Raw genomic sequence first — 21,460 nt, 5'->3', positions numbered from 1 at the left:
CTTCAGAAGGTTGCAATATTCAAACAAGCCCTTTTATCTTTCATAACCATTTTATATAATATAATAAGTCTTTCTGTGGGTGTTTTGATCAATTAAAGTGTATTGACTAAATATTATCATATATAGAATCTATTCCGATCAAAATAACGCATGCCAGCCTTTAGCCACGAATGGATCTGGCTTGTAACTCACTCACACACACTTAGCAGGTTACTCCACAAGGGGAGTATGATAAATAAATAAGAATTTTGCACAATGCAGCTTGATTTGGGATGTTTAAGTTTGTCTTTGCTATCGTAACAATGGGAAAAATACAACTTGCACAGCTCAAAACATTTAAGACTTTAAGACTTTGGCAAATTGCTATTTAAATGCCGCAGCTGGAAGGGTTCCAAAGCTTCTCAGAAGAGGAAACTGACTGTGACGGGGCATAAGCAGGTCATTTAACACTAACAAAAGTAATATGACAATGACCGTGTGTGCATCTTTGTGTAACAAGCGGGGTGTTTGCACATGCAATTCACTACCAAGATAGCAATGAACTGTTGTTAATGTTTGTCTAGGTTCTTTTCAGTCAGTGGTGCACCTGTGTTTTCCATTGCCAAGATAGCAATATGGCAGCCAGCAATGTACCTGCACACACCTCATTTCCAGACCACCACGTAAATCAGCATAGATATACTGTATTCACAAGCACCGTTACTATTTAAACGATGCCAGCACAAAGCGTAAGGTAGCAATGAGCACTGTGACTCGCCTCGCGAAGGGCATTGTGTGTTAATAATTCAGAGGGATATAGCAATAAAACAAGTAGCAGTATATCAGAAATACCAGTATTGTGTCCGCATTGTCCTAGCTTCATGTCTTATTCAGCTTATCGTCAGATACAGCATGTTCATAACTGCAACAAAATTAATGCGATTCATTTTAAAAATGCCTGCAGGTGACGACAATGGCAGATTTACTATCAACCATGAAACTGGAGAAATTACCCTGAGACGGCGAGTACAAAACAGACTGATGGCTTCCTCTTTCAGACTTCTTATCATGGTATGGGATAAGGCACAGTCAACAGGCAGAACTTTGGTAATGTGCCAATGTTATGTCACTAGTTCACCACATATTGGGAACAGGTGTAGTGAGATGACAAAACTGGCACATGCACAGTCCAGTCAAAATAAGAAACATTTCTTTATTTGTTTTGGCAAATGATCTCTTCATATTATGAAGATGACCCATCACCCAAAAATGATATACTCTGTGGTGGTCCTGTGGGGTCCTAACCATAGAAGAACATGGTAAAAGGATGGTAAATAAAATAGAAAAAAAAAAAAACGGACGAGTGCAGTTTGTTTTTTATAGAACTTTGAAGTGAATGAACTTTTGCAAGCCATTGTATTTACAATTAATACCATACAACCTATATAATAATTCGATTTTTTTTTTATATTTTTAACAGGCTTCCCAAGTGAATGATCCTAAGAAGTACACAGTGACCACTGCACTGGTTCGGGTGGTGGCAGAGAACCGCTTTCCTCCTTACTTTAACAGAACTACCTACAAGGGTTTCATTATTGAGAACTCCAGCCCTGCGACACTAGTCTCCACTTACGGAAGCGAGGTCCTCATCATTCAAGCCACAGACAGAGATTTCAAAGATGTATGGTGATCAACATTTTCCTATGCTTTTATATAGATACATGTAGATTATTGTTAACTTAATAATAAATATAAAACCTAAATAAGTGAATAATTTGGTGCACAGCACCTTGCGTTTAGTCCTATATACAGTGGTGTTTAAAAGTTTTAAAAAGTCTTTTAGATTTTTTTTTATCATTCTTTTGACCTAAAATTCCTAAAAACTTCTTCAGACTAAAAGTTGAACAGATGAAAAACTGATTTGGCTATTTATTTATTGAGGAAAACTATCCAACATTGAATTTCTGTAAGTAAACGAAGAGTGTGTGAACTTTGAATGGTTTAAAAAATGGATTAGAAATTTATATTTTCATCAATGATGGCAAGCTATTCTTTTCTAAATACAGCAAAAAAAAACACCAGCTTAGACACCATGTCACCATGTTTTTTTTTTTAAGTTTCTTATGATGGAATGCAGTGTTTTCCTTTCTCTAAACAGAACACCTTTCATTTATCCAAAAAGCTCTATTTTGGTCTCATCCGTCCACAAAGCAATATGATATAATAATATAAAATGTAATATAATAGCCTACAGAATTCTGAATCTGGCAGCTATAGTGACTTTCTCCCTTTGGCCCTCTCATTCACTTGTTCTTCTTCTCATGAACATTAACATTAGTCAATGAGAGAGAGAGGCCTTTAGTTGCTTAGAAGTTATCCTGGGTTCTTCTTAAACCGTTGAAGCACCATTGTAGTTAAAATGTGATCATTATTTGATCTCTACTTTTGATCTCTACCTTATTCAGGGCATCAACCCAAAAATCACCTATGCCCTTCACCCGATCGCCACCAGCACCAAGCTGTACCATATCACTGAGGACGGTATCCTGATCGCAAAGGCCACTCATCTCAGCGCGTTTGACAGACATATCCTTGAGGTGAGGTTACATATTTAAAGCTATTATACCGTATATTTTGCACTATAAGGCACACTTAAAATCCTTTAATTTTCCCATTTATCATCTGTGCACCATATGTAAGAATTTTACCAGTCAGGTTGTAAGTAGCAGTAAAGCCACTCTGCTGAAGTACTGAGATATAAAAGAGTTTCAGTTTAGATCTCCAGCAGTATTAGCATTAGCTGCTAACCACGTGAAGGGCTAGCTTTTTGGCTCTCCAGAGGTGAGTATTATCGGCCTGTGGCCTACTGCTAACCCTGGATAGCACTGCTGGAGCAGCATTAGCCACTAACCACGCTGAATGCTAGCTCTTTGGCCATTAGCAGCCTCTAGCCTGCACATTTACTATGTTAAAACAAGCTACGAGGGATGAAATGCTAGCTAATATCGCCTCGACTAACCGGACTAACAGGGTTCCACAGTGTAGCGCTGTCAGGTGGCGTTAGCCACTTACCGCTAATGGTTAGCCACTCATGCTCATGCTTTAGTGGAAATCTGCAATTCTAAGTTTGCTGTAAATAAATAGAAGCACTTTACTCACCCAAATAAACAGTTTTCTTGAGAGATATCTGTGTAGATTTACATCCAGCAACCATTTGACTTCTTTTTTTTTTAAGAATTAAAGTTTTGTTTATTTAACTTAACTTAGCTTTACAGGACTAACCTGAATTTAGAAGGAAAACATGGTGACACCACTGTTCCTTATAATGTGATGTCCCTTTTAGTGCGAAAAATACGATATATGGAATCATATTATCAGGACTGTCTGTAAAAAGTATCAGAATGGTTGACTGACCACAATTTGCAAAAAAAAAAAAAAAATTTAAAAGGAAGATGTTTCATCCTCTCACTGCTTCATTATTTTTGCAGGTGGTAGCAACAGACCAAGAGTCAGGAGATGTTGCCAACGCCACTGTGGATATTGAAGTTCTACAAAGGGGACAAGCAGGTAAAAAGTGTGACAGAAATTTCCCTTGAATACTAGTATACTATCATTTATCACGGTTTAACAACCGTGTCACAAAACTATTATTTGTGTCTGGTTGAGAGGACTGATTCATTTAGTTGTAGATTTCTTTATATTTCTATTTGTAGTAGGACAATGCATTGATTTTGACTTGCACTATAGAAATAGTAATAAATAAATATCTAGCAAATATCTAAAACCCCCTCCCCCATCAAAGCAAAGAAACATACAAGTACATACAAAGACAGATACAACTCAGGGAAACACATATAAGAGCACACACCAGAGAAATTTGTTGGGTTTTATTTTGCTGCTGACCTCAACAGTATGGATTCTCTAATTGTACTTTAGCAAATAAATAAAATGCTGTAAGAGGTACAAATATAATAGAGAGCTTTATTGTAGATAAGGAATGCTAGCTCCATATTCCACCTCAACAACTTAGAAAGGAAACGTGCTAGCGGATGTGTGTGCGATGTGATTTACTTTAATGTGTTAAAGTTTCCAAAATAATACCATTCTTTAATATGTTTACACTGAGAACCCTAATTAAAACACTTTTAGAACTTTTTTTTTATCTGACTGTATGCGGTCATCTCACCAGTCCTTACCAAAAAGATGTATCTGCATTAAAGTACAATAGATTGTAGACAGTCCTTGTGATAAAAAAGCACCCCCAAGGTGCTTTTGTACATAAAATAAAATGTTCAGACATAACGGCATAACAGCAAGTAGGGAAGTTCTCCAGCACCAGAACTGAAGGTTCTAACATTAAGGGCTCTATTTTAGCAATCTACAGGTGAGCTGTAAACCGCATACTGCACAGCTTGATTTTAACAACAGAAAAAGTATGCCTTGCATGGCTCTGAACACGCGAAAGGCATGTACTAATGCTTCTAATTAATCATAGGTGTGTTTTGGGCGTAACATTCACTTTGAGAACCAGGTGCTCTCTAACTTTGGCGGTTTGCTATTTTGGCGGCACAGCTACCTCGACACCTCCCAACGCTTTTTATCAGAGAAAACTAACTTGCTCATCCAGGTTATAAGAATAGTGCTTTTGTTTTGTATTCTGTTTATAGTTATATAAATATGGGTCTGTGCATTGCTGCATGTCCATGTGTGCTTATGTTAGGCACTGCCAAGACTGCAATAAATGTCTGACTGTTAATATCTGTCTAGGTTGTTTTTAGTCAGTGGTGCACCAGTGTTTTCTATTGCCAATATAGCAATACAGAAGTTTATAGAAATATAGAATATAAAAATTTACCTGAACACACCTTACTTCAGACCACCGCACGCATCAGTGTAGATATATTCACAAGCTCTGTTGCTATCAGGCATGAAAATAGATTGTCTGCGGGGTGTAAGATGGCAATGAGCATCGCGACACAGCTTGTGCAGTGTGTAAGATAGAGCCCAAACTGTAATGTTGCCTAAATCCACCATTGAAAAGTCCTAGTCTTTAGGTACATTAAAATTTTCTGTTTTAACAGTTCCGAGAAGCCCCTTTGGAGAGGAGCGGCTATTTGGGGACGTGAATGTGGGAATAGCTGGAGGCTTGGCTGCTGTGCTGCTGCTGCTGGCAGTGGCGGCATTCTGTCTGCTGCTTAGATTGCTCAGAAGATGGAGACACCGACGGGACCCTGTAGAGAGAGGCTCTGTAGCACTGGGCAAGCACCCCAATGTGGTAAGAAATGCATTTAATATGTTTAAGATTTCTCTTTTAAAGTAGTTTCTACTGAATGGAAAGAGTAGCTCTATCAGTGGCTTCTCTGTGCTGGGTTTAAACTCTCAAACTGTAGACTTATCACTCTCTTATTGGAGTTGATATCTTCACACTCAATCATTCACTAAAATGACTTGTATAAATGATTGGGTATTCTTTTATTACATAGTCTATTATATATGCTCCACTGAAACATATGAGAACTTGTAATTTTATAATTGCAGGCTGTATTACCCAAAATTACTTGGGTGGTGGATCATTCTCAGCTCTGTAGTGACACTGACATTGTGGTGTTGTGTTAGTTTGTGTTGTGTTGGTACAAGTGGATCAGATTTAGCAGTGTCACCACCTGCTGATTAATCAGCACCAGAAATGTCAAGTTAACAGCATCCTGTGAGTAGCATCCTATCTTTATATCCACAAGGTATACCAGCTATTTAGGAGTGTCTAAATAAATGGACACCATGTTTAACCCTTTGATGCGCAACATGGGTCAAAAGTGACCCGGCTGGATTAAATTTTCTCTTTGCAATAAAATGCAATAATCATTCAGTATTCCAGGTATTCCCCAATTAACTTGTTTTAATCATAGTGCATCATAAGTTATTTTATTTTATCTTTCTTACTGTTTGAATAAAGAATAGCATGAGCAACTTGGGTCAAAAATGACCTGCAATTATTTTCTATGGAACTTCATGTAGGGCTGAGGTTCTCTGTGATGCATCTTATCAATAAATGAATTAAGTCATTCAGTATCCAAGGTATTCCTAAATTAACTTGTTTTCAATCAGCATACATCCTTATTTTATTTTTTCCTTTCTTACTTTTAGAATAAAACAACTTTTTGTGTCTCTACCCCTCTAATGTGCAACATGGGTCAAAAATGACCCGCATTCATTTTCTATGTTAATTCATGTATGACTGAGGGTTTCTTTAGCACAGATCTTTATTTTTATTCTCCTTTATTACTTTATGAAGAAGCTTTTGTATTTTTACATCAGTAAAATAAAAATGTCCTACAACTTAAAACAAGTTTATTGAGGAATACATTGGATACTGAATGACTGAATTAATTTATTGGTAAGATCGCATAGAAACACTTACAAGTCTTACAAGTTACAAGAAGAAAATTAATGTGGGTCATTTTTGACCCATGTTGCACATTAGAGGGGGTGTGCATATGTTGCGCATTAAAGGTTTAAAAACTCCAGCAGCACTGTTGTGTCTGATTCACTCATATCAGAACAAGACACACTAACAAAAACCCACCACCATTCCAGTGCCACTGCAGTTCTGATCATGACCTACCACCCAAATAATACCTGCTCTTGTCGGGTCCTGACCATTCCAGGACAGTATGATCGGAGCATAATGCAGAGGAACAAACAGTCTACAGTCACCTATAAGATCAGTGGAGCTGATGAGACGGACAGTGATCGAAAACAAAAATCCAAGAGAATTGAAGAAAAATTTAAGCTGACCCTGAGTTCTTCTAGATGTCAAAAGAAGGGTAAAAACTGAGACCTGAGCACAAGAGTGCTAAATATCAAATCACATGTGCAGAGAATCAATCCAAGTAAAAAAAGCTACGATAAAAGGAATAAATTTAATAGTATGATGACAGACAGATTATAATACGTAGGATGTCAGAGCCTGCTGCGACAACCCTCTGCCCTTGTCATCCTGTCCTGATCCGTCCCTCATTAATGCCACTCATGTAGAGTTTAAAGGTGTTCCAGCAGGTAAGTGATATAAGCTCACTTGTCGTGTGTACTGGAGTGATACTGTGCTTTTTGAAAATGAAGTGTTTTGATGTGAGATACTGTTTAGAGACAAGCCTTAATGAGGATCTCTAAGCAACAACCTTCACCATTGAGAGATGTGTTATAAACGACTCAGTGACCTGGCTAAGGCTGTTCAGTATGTATTTACCAGAGGCATGGATTAAGTCACATGACTTTAAGTCAGTCACAAATTTGATGATGTGCAACAATGACATTAAAAGGAAATAAAGACTTGCAAGTCCACCTAGACTTTACCTACGTTTTAACCCTTTCAGACCATGCATCCATTACAATGGACATTATGTATTTTCTTTATTTTTTAAAGGTTGTGTTGCACATAACACTGTTTGAGAACTGTTGTCCATCAGAATAGTCCATAACCCAGGCCAAACAACAAATTTATAAACCAATGAAACAGTAACTTGGCCCCGCCCACTGCACTGGAAAAACAGTAGTACTAGAGCCATTGAGGCAAAGTAACAGTCAATATTTACTAATTTATTGGGATTTATAACACTTTTTAATCAACTTTTAAATCATTTTTTACTGTTTAGGGATGTTTTATGAAATAAAAAGGTCAATATGAAATATACAATATTACACACAGGCTTCCAGTGCAATGGAAATAATAATAAAAAAAAAACTTAATTATATATTTTAGTTAATTGGATTTATTTGCTCTATAGATTTTGTAGTAGAATATTAGAGGCTTCCTTTTTTGTGCATTAAAGACATTTTTTCCATCACTGGAGATAATTCAGGTCTGAAAGGGCGAAGAAAACAACCCTTTATGAACGTTTTTTTTGGGGGAAAGGAAAATGTTCACTTTTGATAACAAGCTGATTATTTAAATCAGGTGTATTAGAGACAGGAATCATCAAAAACATGTAAGCTAGGAGGATGTCTCCTGTACCAGAAATAAGAACCACTGCTTCATCATGATTAATCTAACAAAAGTCTAACTTTATAAGTTTATTTTAAGACTTACTTGCTACTTAGTGACTTGTTTCCAACTCTGGTATTTACACTGGTTGTGATTGTTGTCAGTTTCTGTGTTCTATTGTGCATTTGTATACTTGGTCTGGTGTTTTACTGGTTACACTGTAGAATGTGTGCATTTGGAAACTCTGAGCCCATTTACACCTGCTCAAATCAGGTATTTTAAATATTTGGAAAACAGGTACAAATCCTGAAACATCAATGCAATGAGCAGATTTGCATATTCTGTCACACTCAGCAATCTTATTTGAGCAATCTGAAATCAGATACAAGACACATCAGGTGTAAATGGGGTCTCTGTCTGTAGCGAAACTGTGGCTGTAACACATAGTGCTGGATAGTGTTAAAGGCCTCATATCCAACAATTCTGTATTTTTTTTTTATTATACAAATATTGTGTATTTATACATTTAAACAGCAGTCTGGGCTGAAATACCTTTTATGATTATAATATAAATGCAGGAAATTTTTTTCTAGACTGAATGGGCAAATGAGTGAGGTCCGCAGCACAAGACGTCTGTGAGCTGATGTATCGGAACCTAGTCGCTGCGCTTTCCTCCAAGCGCGCTGTGATGCTACTCGGCAATGCTGCATCAGCAGCAGTTTGAAAAGAAGCGGTGACTGGCTTCACATGTATTGGAGGAGGCATGTGCTAGTCTTCACCCTCCTGGTGTGTTGGGGCATCACTAGTGATAGAATGAGTTATAATGAGTGCGTTGAGTAAAATTGGGGAGAAAATGAGAAAAAAAAAATTCTAGACTGAAAAAAAAACATATATTGTTACAGATAATATATTAAATTATTTGAATATGCACATTCAAATAGTGTGATGTTTTAAATAAGTTGTAGAAAATTAAGAACCTGAAAGTAAAAAATAAATAAATATTAGTTGTGTCAAGAAATGATGATTAGAACTATAGATTATTTAAAAAAGTAAGAAAATAAGACTAAGTTACACAACATAAAGGTATGAATGAATATATATTTCGATGTTTGTCATTTTATCGAGTTTTTGTACCCAAAATGTATTTTTTATACCATCTAATCAACTATTGGTTTGTTGTTTTTACAACTTATATTTAAATAAAGTTTAATTTAAATAAAGTTATTATTGAATTATGGGGCTTAATCCCTGTCCTTGAAAATGACCAATAGTCATAGTAATAAAAAACAAATGATATGACAAGTAATGAAAACTTTTGAACATTATTGAGAGTCAATACGATCACAAAAAACATTATCTGAAAACATTCTGTGCTTTGCAGCCTAATTTCCTTATATTGATTTTGTAATGATATGGGCCCTTTAAAAGTTGCTGTTTGATGTTAGTGGTGTAGATGATTGTTTTATAGGTCATTCTGGATAAGAGTGTGTGCTAAATGTCCTAAATGCAAATGTAAATGTAAATTGACTGTTTTGTAAGCAGCAGTGGACTTCAGTTCAGTTGTGGATATGCCAAATACAATAAAGACCTGTTAGCCTGTTACGAGGTTGTTGGAGGAGACGCTAAATGCCCCTCTCTCCGTGATCAACAGGTCAAATCAGGACGACCCATGACTCTTTTAGAGGAAGCTGCCTACAATAACGAGGCCTTCTTGGATCAGGAAGCTTCCAACTCCAGGGGCTCGACTGGAAAGCCAGGAATTTACACGATACGGGGTGAAATGTCCCTGACGCCTGGTCAGGCATATGGCAGCAGGGGGGTGAACAGATCCATGCCCCTTTCAGACATGCTGCCCATTCTGGTGCCTCCTGAGCCCCTGTTTAAAATCGGCATGTTGTCTTTTACATCAAATGAAGGAGCAACAGAGAAATCAGTCTCTTTTGCAGACGAAACAGCAAAAAAGGTGAAAGAGAGCCTGATGGGAGGGCATAATGGAGTGCGGGACAGGGCAGCTATGCTGATGCCCACCTCACAGCAGGCTGCTTTTATCACTGCATCAGAGGTGGCAAGTGCAGAAAACACTCAGGAGAGATTAGATACGAAGAGGAACGCAGGAGACAGCTGTGAAGCAAAAATCTCAAATGGGACCAAAGAGAAATACACACAAACTGTGGCAGACAGATCAAGTCATCATGTGGAGACTGGAGTAAACGTTCCAATGCCCATCTCACATCAGACCACTTTTAACTCTTCACTGGAGACAAACCAGGAGGGACAAGACACAAAGAACACGGATGCTCATTATACGGATGCTACTGAAGAAAGACCATGCAGGCCTATGCACTCTGTCTTCTATGTTGGTGATAATGAGAACACCGTTACTGATGAAGGACAGATATATAAGGCTAACAGTCTATCCAGGCTTATAAGAGACTTAAAGGATGCAAAATCAAAGGATCTGCAGAAAGAGGAGACATCAGACTGCAGAGAACAAAAAACAAGGAGACCAAGTGAAAGTCCTTCATATAGATTGATTCCCAGTTCTTCAATGGACGGACTGTTATACTTTGAAGAGGACTCACATGATCTTTAACTGTTTAAAAGACATTTTTTTTACAACAGTCGCTCAAAAAGTCATGGGATATAATAGATAAGATAAATGTACTCTGATCATTAAGTGTTTTCTTAGGGGTCGGCTTGTTAACGCCCACACCTGTACAGGTTAGGACAGGGGTGTCCAAACTACGGCCGGCGGGCCATTTGCGGCCTGTTTCCTTTTTTGGAGCGGCCCGCAAGTTATTTTAGAAACAGAATGAAAGTTGGCCCGCTGTTAAGCAGGTTTTTATAATGTGAGATTTAAAGTTTTAACGCTAGGTGTCAGAAACGGGCCAAAGAGTCTAAAAGCGGAGAGGGTACGCATTTCTAGAGCAGAAAAACAGGCCAAAGAGTCTAAAAGCGGAGAGGTTGCGCATTTCTAGAGCAGAAAAACGGGCCAAAGAGTCTAAAAGTTGCTGTAATTAAGGAGTAGAATATTAAGAGACATCATGAAATGAAATATCAGTTTGAAAAATCTTAGTTTACACCACGCTGTCAAAGACAAAGATAGTAAGTCAAGTAAAATGGTGTGTAAATGAAATAATCAGGAAAAAAGTAGTATATTTCATTATTTGTTTTATTTCAGAGTCTGTGGCCCGTGACTTCAAATATATTTCTCCTTCTGGCCCCCAACAAAAAGAGTTTGGACACCCCTGGGTTAGGAGGTCTTATGAGATCTTGTGAGTGAGGTTGAACCCTAGCATGGCTAGCATGCTCATGGAAAGATGGCGTGAATTATCAGAGCTTGAACAAGGCATGACAGTGGGTGCCAAATGGATAGAACCATCTGGCACAATTCCATTTCCAAAGATGTGTAGTCATTTTTACGTTCCTAGTGTCATAGGTGTACTAGGAATACATCATAGAAGGCATTGCCACCCACAGTAGACAGAGCAGTGAGTTGTAATGATCACCCACAGGAAAATAGGAAATTCAAATGTTGATCTTTGATGTCTCAGGAGACATACTCTATTTAGGATTCTCACTTAGGTTTCATTTCAAGATCAACTTGGTCAAAGATGTTTTTCCTAAAACAGCATTAGACGAAAATGAGACATATGATACTTTTGAGGTTAATGAAGTCAAAACTAAGAACCTGTTTTTAGACACATATGATATCTACTGACAGATCTATTGACAGCTTGCTAAACCCAGGTATAAAACCCACAACCTTGTTGTCAATGGTTTTTATAAGGTGCTCTAACCACTGAGCCACCACTGCCTTAAAGATAGCAAAATCATTCAGAAGTTAATAGTGAAAGCCTTATTAACTCTAATTATACAGATTTAATTAAATCAACACAAACAACTGTCCAATCAGTTTTATGTCACACAAGACGGGGAAGTAGGATAATAGGATCCAAATGCAGGTTTATTAATTCAATACAGGAAAAGCAGGCAAGCAAAACAGACAATGGTAAAACAGAAAAGCGAGTTTGTAAGTTAAGAAAGAAGTCAAGTACTGGAACCAAAAAGGGCAATACAGAACCCTGCTAAAAACAATTGCAGTAAATAACACAAACCAGGTTTAGTGTTCTTCTATAGTTCTAACACTAAACACATGGGAAACAGGTGAATATAAAATCAGAATTCAGGAGAGAGTGACCCCCTGTGTTGTGGTGAAATGCCAGGTTTATTCGTGACATTACCTTTTAATTCTTGAACAAAAAATATTTTTGCGTAGTAAAAAAAAAAACACTTGTAATGTACTGAACTGAATCACATGCCTGATCAGATCAAATCAAACAGTAGCAATTATTTTAGAATGCATTGTGTTGTGTAGAAAATCTCTAGAGGAGATTTGTGTGAGATTACTGAGCTCTTTATCTCAACAGACATGTGTGAGCAGCATGATATAAGTTTTGTCAAAGACAAAAATCTTCTTTGTCTTTCCATCTGACCTCATTGTTGTCTAGTAGAAACTACAGAGATATAATGGAAACCACATTTTCTTTCTTTTAAACATAGGGATCTCCATGTAATATCTATGTATACAGACAAGCAACTCATGGATAGAAATCTTATATGTCCACATTTAGTACAGGAGGCCCCAAACACATTTTCTGCAGGTCAGAACAATATTTCTTAGCACTGAAAATACTGCATTCATATTTGTTTTTGGTCCAAATCAGTTAGTGTTCAGGTTTACCTTGTTTTTTTCTCACAAGATAAAAACTTATCAAAAGTTTATCAAAATGCATCAGAACATACCATGCAAGGATGTTATGTCTGGTTATTGGTCAGACCTGTCTGGGACAGAAGCAAGAAAGTAAATACAGTAAAAAAGCTCTTGTGTTCAAAACTAGCACATATTTTGGTTTCTGGTTTCGGTGATGAGAATGAATCACATCTTAGCTAAAAATGATATATAGTTTAAACTGGACTAAAAAGTGCAGGTGTGAAAGTAGCCTAGGAACTGTAAAACGGACCAATACAAAGTAAAGAATTGGTTGATTAAATGTTTTACAAGGAAAATCTGTCTGTTTAAGTGAAAGCTAATGTATAGTAATGTATAGATGGGTAACTTGGGTTGCACTGAATGGATAAAGGGAATATCTGATGACATTCCAGCAGGTGGTGATATCACTTCATAAAAACTGATGTCAAAGGCATCTGAAACAGTGCCCTATTCACTATTCCTTACGTGCAAAAATCCAGACCACTACACAGAGAACTATTATAGAAAACGGAATTCAAGTAGTGGACTGTGTGAAATGAAACATTTATTTTTTATATTTATTTGTTTAAGTATTTTTTACCGTTTGTGTGTTTTTTTCTTTAAAATAAATGTTTTGACTACATGCTGTATATATACTTTAAACATACAAAGGTGTGACAAAGTAATCTAGCTTTCATCTAGCTTTCAGTTAAATACAAATTATTTGTACTTTTTCCACCCTTGTTCCAATCTGATTTGACTATCTTAACTCGAATGCATGCTATGTCCAAGTGATCTGCACATAATTATTGACTAATATCCATACAGACATGTTACATGTTTTTATACAGTGTTTAGTTTTCAGGATCTACAGAAAGTCAATGCGTCTACGTGGCAGTTTGATAATGAAGAATGAGATCATGCTGATAGTCAGTCTGATGCTTTGAAAAACACTCAGATGCAAACATGTTCAGTCTGCAAAATGAATTACTTAAAATGTCTGTACATTTTTAAATTGCATGTGTACAAAAGGGTTGAAGCACAATATCATCATAAAAGGTCCAAAGCAAAGTGGAAATACTAAGGTGGTTAGTGAATAACACCTACCATAAATAAACATACAACAAAAAAAAACAATACAAGGGATATACAGTATTGTAGAAGTAATGTGAATGTGTTTTGTGCCATAGTAATGCACTTGTTTTTAATGCCATATATATTTTTTTAATTGAATGCTCATGGCATTTGCAATAATGGGAAATGTTTTCTTCTAAAAAGGTTTTGGGGGAAATCCTAGAATAGTTTATTATAATAGTTTAGTATTACCTTGGTATGAAGGTGTTCAAAGAGTTTTCTTGTGGTGTTTGTTGTAAGATTTCATTGTAATTTTGTGTTATATTTTTTAACATTAATGCACACGTGTGTAAGAAATATAATTTAAATATTGTTTCATGAAAAATACAATAAAGGTTTGATAAATATGAAAAAAAAACATTTTATAAGGCCTTTTCTTAAACCCATACTGAGATTATTCCTGTTTTTCACCCATGAGGAATTATGTAATAAAACTGAACCATTCTGAGTGTTAAATTGATTAACAGATTATTCAAATGCCACCATGTCTGCAGGCAGAGAATTTTACAAAATACAAATTGAAATAGAGATAGAAATGAGACATCCAACCTTCTCACATAGGATTAACATTTTTTATATTTTATATTACACATCATATTTGCCACATTCTGTCTGACTCTTATCTCTCTGTCTGTCTGCAGGAGCCTTCCTCTCCCATTCGGACTCACCAGACCCCATAGGGATTAAATCACAGTTCTGCTATAGCAGACGGGTCCTGCTGTGCTGTACAGAACAGATGTGGGCTATGCTGTCCCAGTGGACTGTTGTGCAAAGAGCACTTCACAATATCCTGGAAAGGGATCATGGCCGACAGCATTGAAGTTGAACCTGGTCATTCTTGCATGTTAATTATCAAAGACTGACCTGCAGTCGTCTCTGCCAAACTCAGCACACTGCTTGGGAAATCCAGCCCTGACTGAAGCCCATATGCTATACGATGGTATGTACAGTAAATATATGGTCACCGGATTACTGTGGACACTGGAGTCTCTGTTTCCCTCATTCTGCTGTCCAGCTTCAGAAGAGTGTCTGAAGTTTGCTCTGTTTCATAAATCAGTGGATGATTAAATTAACAATCAAATATGCAGTACATATGCATGTAACATTTTTTTATGTTTTGAACTTTTTTGTAAATTGCTACTGTTTTCATGATGTACAATGTGAAGTTTTATACAAAAGACTAGAAATGATGCTATTTATCACAAACACATTTCACAATACCATCAAACAGGGCAAGAGTAGTATTTACATAACATATGTTTATCTTTAGGCTATTGCTATACATACACAATTAGGTGTCAGAATTGAGCACTTTAAGCGAATAACCACACTGCAAAAAAAAAATCCAAATGTAACAAATGTTTAAATGACTTTATGAAGTTGATTGAGCAAGATTCTGAACAACAATACAATTGAAGCTGAGGCAGAAAGACAAAATAAGAGAAAATGTGCATTTATCATTCATTTCTCCCTACTGGGTGAATCAGATACTCAAAAAAACTAAAATGTGATTTAATTACACTTACAAATTACTTACAGTAGTGAAGAAAAGAACTGATTCCAAAAGGTAGACATGTTTGCTATATTTGTTATATGTTAAAACAATTTTTAAACAAATATTTTTAAAAACCCAGCATACTCAGATACTCATCCTTCTGTTCTCTACCCATTTGGAGTTAACAAAAAAAACCTTAACAGGTCCACATTCTTGTAATTTTTCTGCCTGATATTACACACCCAAATCTTGACTATTTTTATTCATGCATTAGGTTAAAAAGGTTCCATGTTTAATAAGAATTGTTATTGAAAATCCCAATCGTAATTGTAATAGAAAATATTTAAAAACAAAACGTAAAAGTAAATTTACAACAGTCAAAATATAATAAATAAAAATCATAAAATTTGCACTTCTTTTTCAACTTGATTTTAAAAATTAATACTCTACTGAATACAAATCAAACATTTCATGTCCTCCAAGGCAAGTTTCCTGTAGGAGTCTCTAAAGCCCTCAAAGTTTCAGAATGTAAACAACTGAAAACAGCAGAGAAAAAGAACTTTGTATTAACTACACTTGTAGCGGCGCCGAGTGGTCCAGCGGTCTAAAGCGCTGCCACTATGAGCGGGAGGTCGCAGGTTCGAACCTTTGCCATCAATCTGCTGGCGTTAGCGGGAGCAAAATTGGCCCTGCTCCCTCCAGGTGGGTAGATGGCGCTCTCTCCCCACATCAATCCTATGGTGATGTCTGCAGCGCAGGGCATCTGTGAGCTGATGTACCGGAGCCGAGCCGCTGCGCTGTCCTCCAAGCGCTCTGGCTGCTCGGTAATGCTGCATTAGCAGCTCGAAAAGAGGCGGTGGCTGACTTCACATGTATCGGAGGAGGCATGTGTTAGTCTTCACCCTCCTGGTATGTTGGGGCGAGTCCCAGTGGGTGGGTTGGGTAATTGGCTGTGTAAATTGGGGAGAAAATGGGAAAAATTTGAAATAAATGTATAAAAAAAAATAAAAACTACACTTTTAGCTCGTATACCGGCCAATGCCTGTTAATGGCAGACATCCCAAGTTGCAGGCATCCCAGATGGGCACATGCTAAACACCAGTACTTTTATACTATGGCTTTCAAGTAATGACTAAGTGGCAGACACAAGTGTGCCAAGAAAACGTCCTCCCTGCCCTTACACTGCCTCCACCAGCCTGGACTGTTCACTAAAGGCAGGTTTCATGCTGTTGGTACAAAAAATCTGAACCACCATATGTGTGCCTCAGCAGAAAGCTCTGTTTTTGAGTCTTCAGTTGTTCAATATTGGTAAGTCTGTGTCCACTGCAGCCTCAGCTATCTGCTCTTGACTGACAGAATTGGAATGCAACGTTGTTCTGTTGGTATAGCCTGTTTTCATGTGTATCACACTGTGAGATGCTTTACTGCTCACCACAACTGCATATAGCATAGAGTTTGTTCCAAAACTTATTAAACGCTACATGGTTTGGTTTGCTCTTGATTGTTGAACTGAGTGGATCATCATGGCCAGATCCAAAAAGCTCTCTGAGACCTTCAGAAAGAAAGTTGTAGATGCAGATGAGTCTGGGAAGGAATTTAAAAAGATCACAGAACAATTAGCTGTTCCACTGTCTTTCAAAAAATAAAAAAAATCACAGGTGAAGAACTATAGGGGCTCAGAGTGACTCAGCACTCGAACACACTGACAGTAAAATAAAAAATAAATACATAAATAAATCCCAACATGTTCAATCCCAACATGTTCAGGTCACACTCTCCTAAAATGTCATCACAGGACAAACAGGTAGCTTTTGCCACAGTTGATGTAAAAATACAGCAATGAAAAACAAGTATCTTTATTTTGCCAATTTTTTGTTTACTACATCATTTAAACACACAAACTGTCCCTTGCAGTGTGTCACGCTGTCTTGATGAATAGAGCAATAGAAATTATTTGTATGTTTTCTTGTTGCAGTTAAATCAAAGTTCATATATATCTACCATCAAAAAGAGACAAGACACAAATTTGATGCAAGAAGAAAAAAAACAATAACATCAGGTTAAGACTAAATTGGCCAGACTAAATTAGAACCTCTAGACCAGGGGTCACTAATAGACGTTGTCCAATCTGGACTCAAACCGATAAACTACTGAGAAGGATTTAATTCTGACCGTGTTCATTTAAAGCCGGGGACGTTTATTGTCTTTATGGTTTACGTGCTTTACAGAGCAGTAAACTTACAGACCAATCACGTGTGTTGTAAGATCACCAAACGCTCTCCTCTGCCAAACGGATCTGTGCAGATGCGAGCGCGCGGAGCCACATAGGCGAAGCAGGCGATGAGAAGTCGGAGAAAAGCGAGAAAAGCTAAAACAGATGGTGCGCACCAGAAAACAACAGTACAATACTACATTTATAAAACATACTGACAGTAATGTAACCTGGTGGTGTTACTTGGAGGAATTTAAGAGAAACAACCGAGACAAGAGTGCAAAATATTCCACTTTACTCCACCTGCTCAGAACTCAGCAAGAAAAAAAAACTCCTTCGATCGCAGGCGCTCTCTCTCTCTACTCCCAAAACAACCATACCTCAAAACTAAGGCAACACCAAGGGGACAAAAAGCATTAGCAACTCCCCCCATCAGTTTTACCCACAACATAATAAAGTATGCTACAGTAATAATATTAAATAAAATAAAACTACTGTTTAAAAAAAAGGTGATATTTTGGCCAAGTTCAGCAAACATTTCTCCATATATTGTACGATTTATCATTCATGTAATTATTATCATGACAGGCAGGCATAAATATAATATAAATAAAAATAAAATAGAATAAATATAGCATTTTGAAACAAAGTGAACATACAGATTCACATTATTAGACTCGATATGTTACATTATTGAGGGTGATTCCATTTATTGTATGATAGGTTGATAATGTAATTATTGTGAGAGGCCTATTTAAAACAATAAATATTGTTGAAATATACTAGTATGTGTAATTGTTTTGTCTTTCAGTTGTTGATAAAACACTGACAGAACTACTATAGGCCTCTTTAGTAAACAGAATAAAACACTGAATTATAACACAAGCGACGGTCCGGACCTTAGCCTGATGTAATTTTCTCCAACTGGACCAAACTGAATTCTAATTAAATACCCCTGCTCTAGACAAAGACCGGGAGTTGTGAAACAATGTGGATTGGACAAATGAATCCAAAGGTTAATTATTTGAGGCACATGTCAAGATGCATAAAAACTGTGATTAAAACCAGGGTTATTCCACCAACTATTGATTTCTGAACTCCTAAAACTTTATGAACATAAGCTCGCTTTCTTTGCATTATTTGAGGTCTACAAGCTCTGCATTTTTAAGGTAATTGTATTGAAACATATACCTTTAAATAGCAAAAGCAGAGAAACTGGTGATCTATTAATTCAGTATATGATCCCGGAGCGCCCTCTATCGACCACAGGGCTGAACTGCAGGACCAGCACAGGCTTGTAAAACTCTTTTAAACTGAGATATTAACCCTGAACTGTAAAATAACCGCGTATGATTTTATTAAAATCAAAACTGGTATTGTAACGCTGTTTAACGCTAAGTATGTATAAAATTCCACAGCTCTCTGATCAGACAGTTTAAGTATCCGGGCAGAGAATGAGCTGCTCTGTTCTCCCAGTTAAAGATTTAATCTGATATAATTTAAAAACCGGCTCAGTTTGTGGTAATCGGGCTTGTGGCTGAGCCTCGGTTTGTATATGAAAATGAAGCGCTTCCGTCTAGCGCGCGCTGATCCTCCGGAAGGGTGGTACCTGTGGCAGTTCTGCAAATATAACCTCTCAGCTCTCGGTTTCTCCTCCTCAGGCCGGTGTTCTGTCGAGTTGTGCCACCATGTCAAACCGTGCTAACGCTACCATAGTGTAAAATTAACTGTAGAGCATGTTCCTAGTAGATGTAGGTTAGTATATATCATTGTATCATGGTAAAGTTGTGGCATATAGAGCTCATTACAAAACTGCTGTTTTATTTATTTTTTTATTTTAATAATAAATATTGTATTTATTATTATTAATTCTATTTACACTTTTGTGCAGCGAAAGTGGGTCCAAGTTGTTTAAAGCGCAAAAAAACGCTTAAAACAGATATATTATATTAAAAAAAATCACGAGAAATAATTTAAAAAGGTCAGCGCATGCGCAGTGCCTTTAGGAAGCACGTATCGATGGGTAGCATAACTCGACGGAACACCGGTCAGACAGTCAGTCAGTCAGTCAGGCGGAGGGGCTCCTCTCTCTCAGTTCTTCTGAATGTGTGAAAAAGCGCGGAGACGCTGCTAAAGTGTGGAAACCTCGCCGCTATGTGTCTTTTCTGGATCAGGTAGGAGGAATTTACAGACTCACCTGCGGCTCCATGTGTCCTCCTCCTCCTCCTGCTGCGTGTTTGTTTGTGGAGAATCTGCTGCTGAAGTTCGTCTGAGGAGTGTTCACCTCTCGCTGCTCAGGTGGGAGAACCTTTAACCCAATTAACGATTTTAAAGAACCAGGGAACGACCTTTATAGTTATGCAAAGTTTTTATATAGCTTAGATAACTTTTTAACATTTTTCCAGCCCACCTTAAAATGTGCAGCAGGTCGCCCTGTAGGTTATTTCTGAGCAGTAGGTAGAAGGTAAGTTAGTCCCGCAGCACTTTTTTAAGGTGGACTGGAAAACTAGAATAACAAACCAGCCTGTATGGAGGGCTGTTTACAGTGTTCTGGTACCTGGAGTTCTGCTCCTTTTTGGAGATATAACGTTAGCTAGGTGTTTCAGTTATAGCTACCTCTAACTATGAACTATAGTCTTCAGTCTGAGTCTATTTCGTCACAGCTGTTGGAAATGGGAAGTAGGTTGTCTGAGGTCGTTTACAGGTTTCTCGGTGTTTCACTGAGGAGCTCAGATTTAATCCACAAATCTGTCGGTATGGGACACAGCCCTTTAACCTAAAATTATACCTAACCTAACTCGATAGAAACTAGTAAAAACAGCTAGAAACTAGGCATTTCAGAGTTCTAGAAAGTAGTTTTACTAGTTGTTTTTTTTTTTTACTTATTTTAGGTTTCAGCTGTGTAAAAAAAAAAACTAATTGGATAATAACACGGTAAAAAAAAGTTTAGCAAAAACTGACATTGTTGAAAATGTGATTGCACTAGAGTTGTAAACTTCTTTTTAACTGTCCATGCTGACCTTATTCTATTTCAAAATGTAATTTTTACTAGTCAGAATTAAATTGTAGTGGTTACAATTTCAAATATTACATATTCTTCTTCTTTTTATAATTTTTAACATAATTTTAATATTGAAGACATTAAAGCTATGCAAGAACACGTGGAATTATTTTGTAACTTTAGATTTTTCTAAGTAGCCACAATTAGTTTTAAAGACAGATCTGCACACACTTTATTTTCTTAGCGGCTTCTTGAGGTAGAGTCACCTAGAATATTTAAAAACTACATTTCTTTTCTCTCTATCATATTAATAAGCCTTCACACTACACAAAATCTTTTTTTCTCAGCTTAAATCATTTTATTTCTCACTTTTCTGTGTTTGTCCACCCTGTCATGGCAAGGTATACAATTTAAGCAAAACTGCCATTTAATGAAAATGTGGTACATCTAGAATTCAGACGTCTTGAATTGTCCATGTTGATCTTATTCTGCTTAAACTATACCTCAGCTAAATATGGATATAATATAATAAACATGTAAAATTAATTTAACTAAATGCAGAACATTCTGCATGTGTCTTTTTAGTCCTGTGAAAATAAAACAGTATGAAGGTTGTGATGTCACTGATGTGAAAGATTACTTTCTTAAAGGTGTGTTCATCCCAACATGACAGGATGGACAGTTAATTCTTAGACACCTATAAATAGCATGCGTGGGTTTCCTCCGGGAACTCTGGTTTCCTCCCACAATCCAAAAAACATGGAGATCAGGTAAATTGGATGCTCTAAATTGCCCAGAAAAGTATTATACTCTAAATTGATATGTTGTGTATATAAGTGTGTGGTTTGTGTGTGTGTGTGTAAATTTATGCATGACTGTGCCCAGGTATTAATTGGCACTCTGTG

At 37.0% G+C, this 21,460-nt stretch overlaps 2 protein-coding genes and 1 long non-coding RNA gene across 3 annotated transcripts in view; 2 read left to right on the top strand and 1 right to left on the bottom strand.

Moving 5' to 3' along the window:
- Positions 1-15,202, top strand: part of cdhr5-rs (cadherin-related family member 5, related sequence) — a 30,562-nt gene extending 15,360 nt beyond the window's left edge. Inside the window, exons 10-15 of the mRNA XM_022671647.2 lie at positions 944-1,050; positions 1,460-1,660; positions 2,445-2,576; positions 3,468-3,546; positions 5,061-5,254; positions 14,489-15,202. Of these exons, the coding sequence (XP_022527368.2) occupies positions 944-1,050; positions 1,460-1,660; positions 2,445-2,576; positions 3,468-3,546; positions 5,061-5,254; positions 14,489-14,527 (752 nt within the window). The 3' untranslated portion in view covers positions 14,528-15,202. The remainder of the gene's footprint in view (positions 1-943; positions 1,051-1,459; positions 1,661-2,444; positions 2,577-3,467; positions 3,547-5,060; positions 5,255-14,488) is intronic.
- An 85-nt stretch (positions 15,203-15,287) lies between these two features.
- On the bottom strand, positions 15,288-19,840 carry LOC125798963 (uncharacterized). Its single transcript, XR_007437746.1, has 2 exons — positions 19,752-19,840; positions 15,288-16,292 (listed from the first exon to the last, which is right to left on the bottom strand). It is a non-coding gene; the product is annotated as an uncharacterized LOC125798963 (long non-coding RNA).
- irf5 (interferon regulatory factor 5) overlaps positions 19,721-21,460 on the top strand; it is a 39,937-nt gene continuing 38,197 nt past the window's right edge. The window contains exon 1 of the mRNA XM_022671648.2: positions 19,721-19,852. The gene's annotated coding sequence lies outside the window, so the exon portion shown is untranslated. The remainder of the gene's footprint in view (positions 19,853-21,460) is intronic.

The sequence above is a fragment of the Astyanax mexicanus genome, chromosome 2, assembly GCF_023375975.1.
Source record: "Astyanax mexicanus isolate ESR-SI-001 chromosome 2, AstMex3_surface, whole genome shotgun sequence".
Taxonomy (NCBI): Eukaryota; Metazoa; Chordata; class Actinopteri; order Characiformes; family Acestrorhamphidae; genus Astyanax; species Astyanax mexicanus.
Note: the sequence above shows the minus strand (reverse complement) of the source record. Positions and strands in the feature narration are given on the sequence as shown.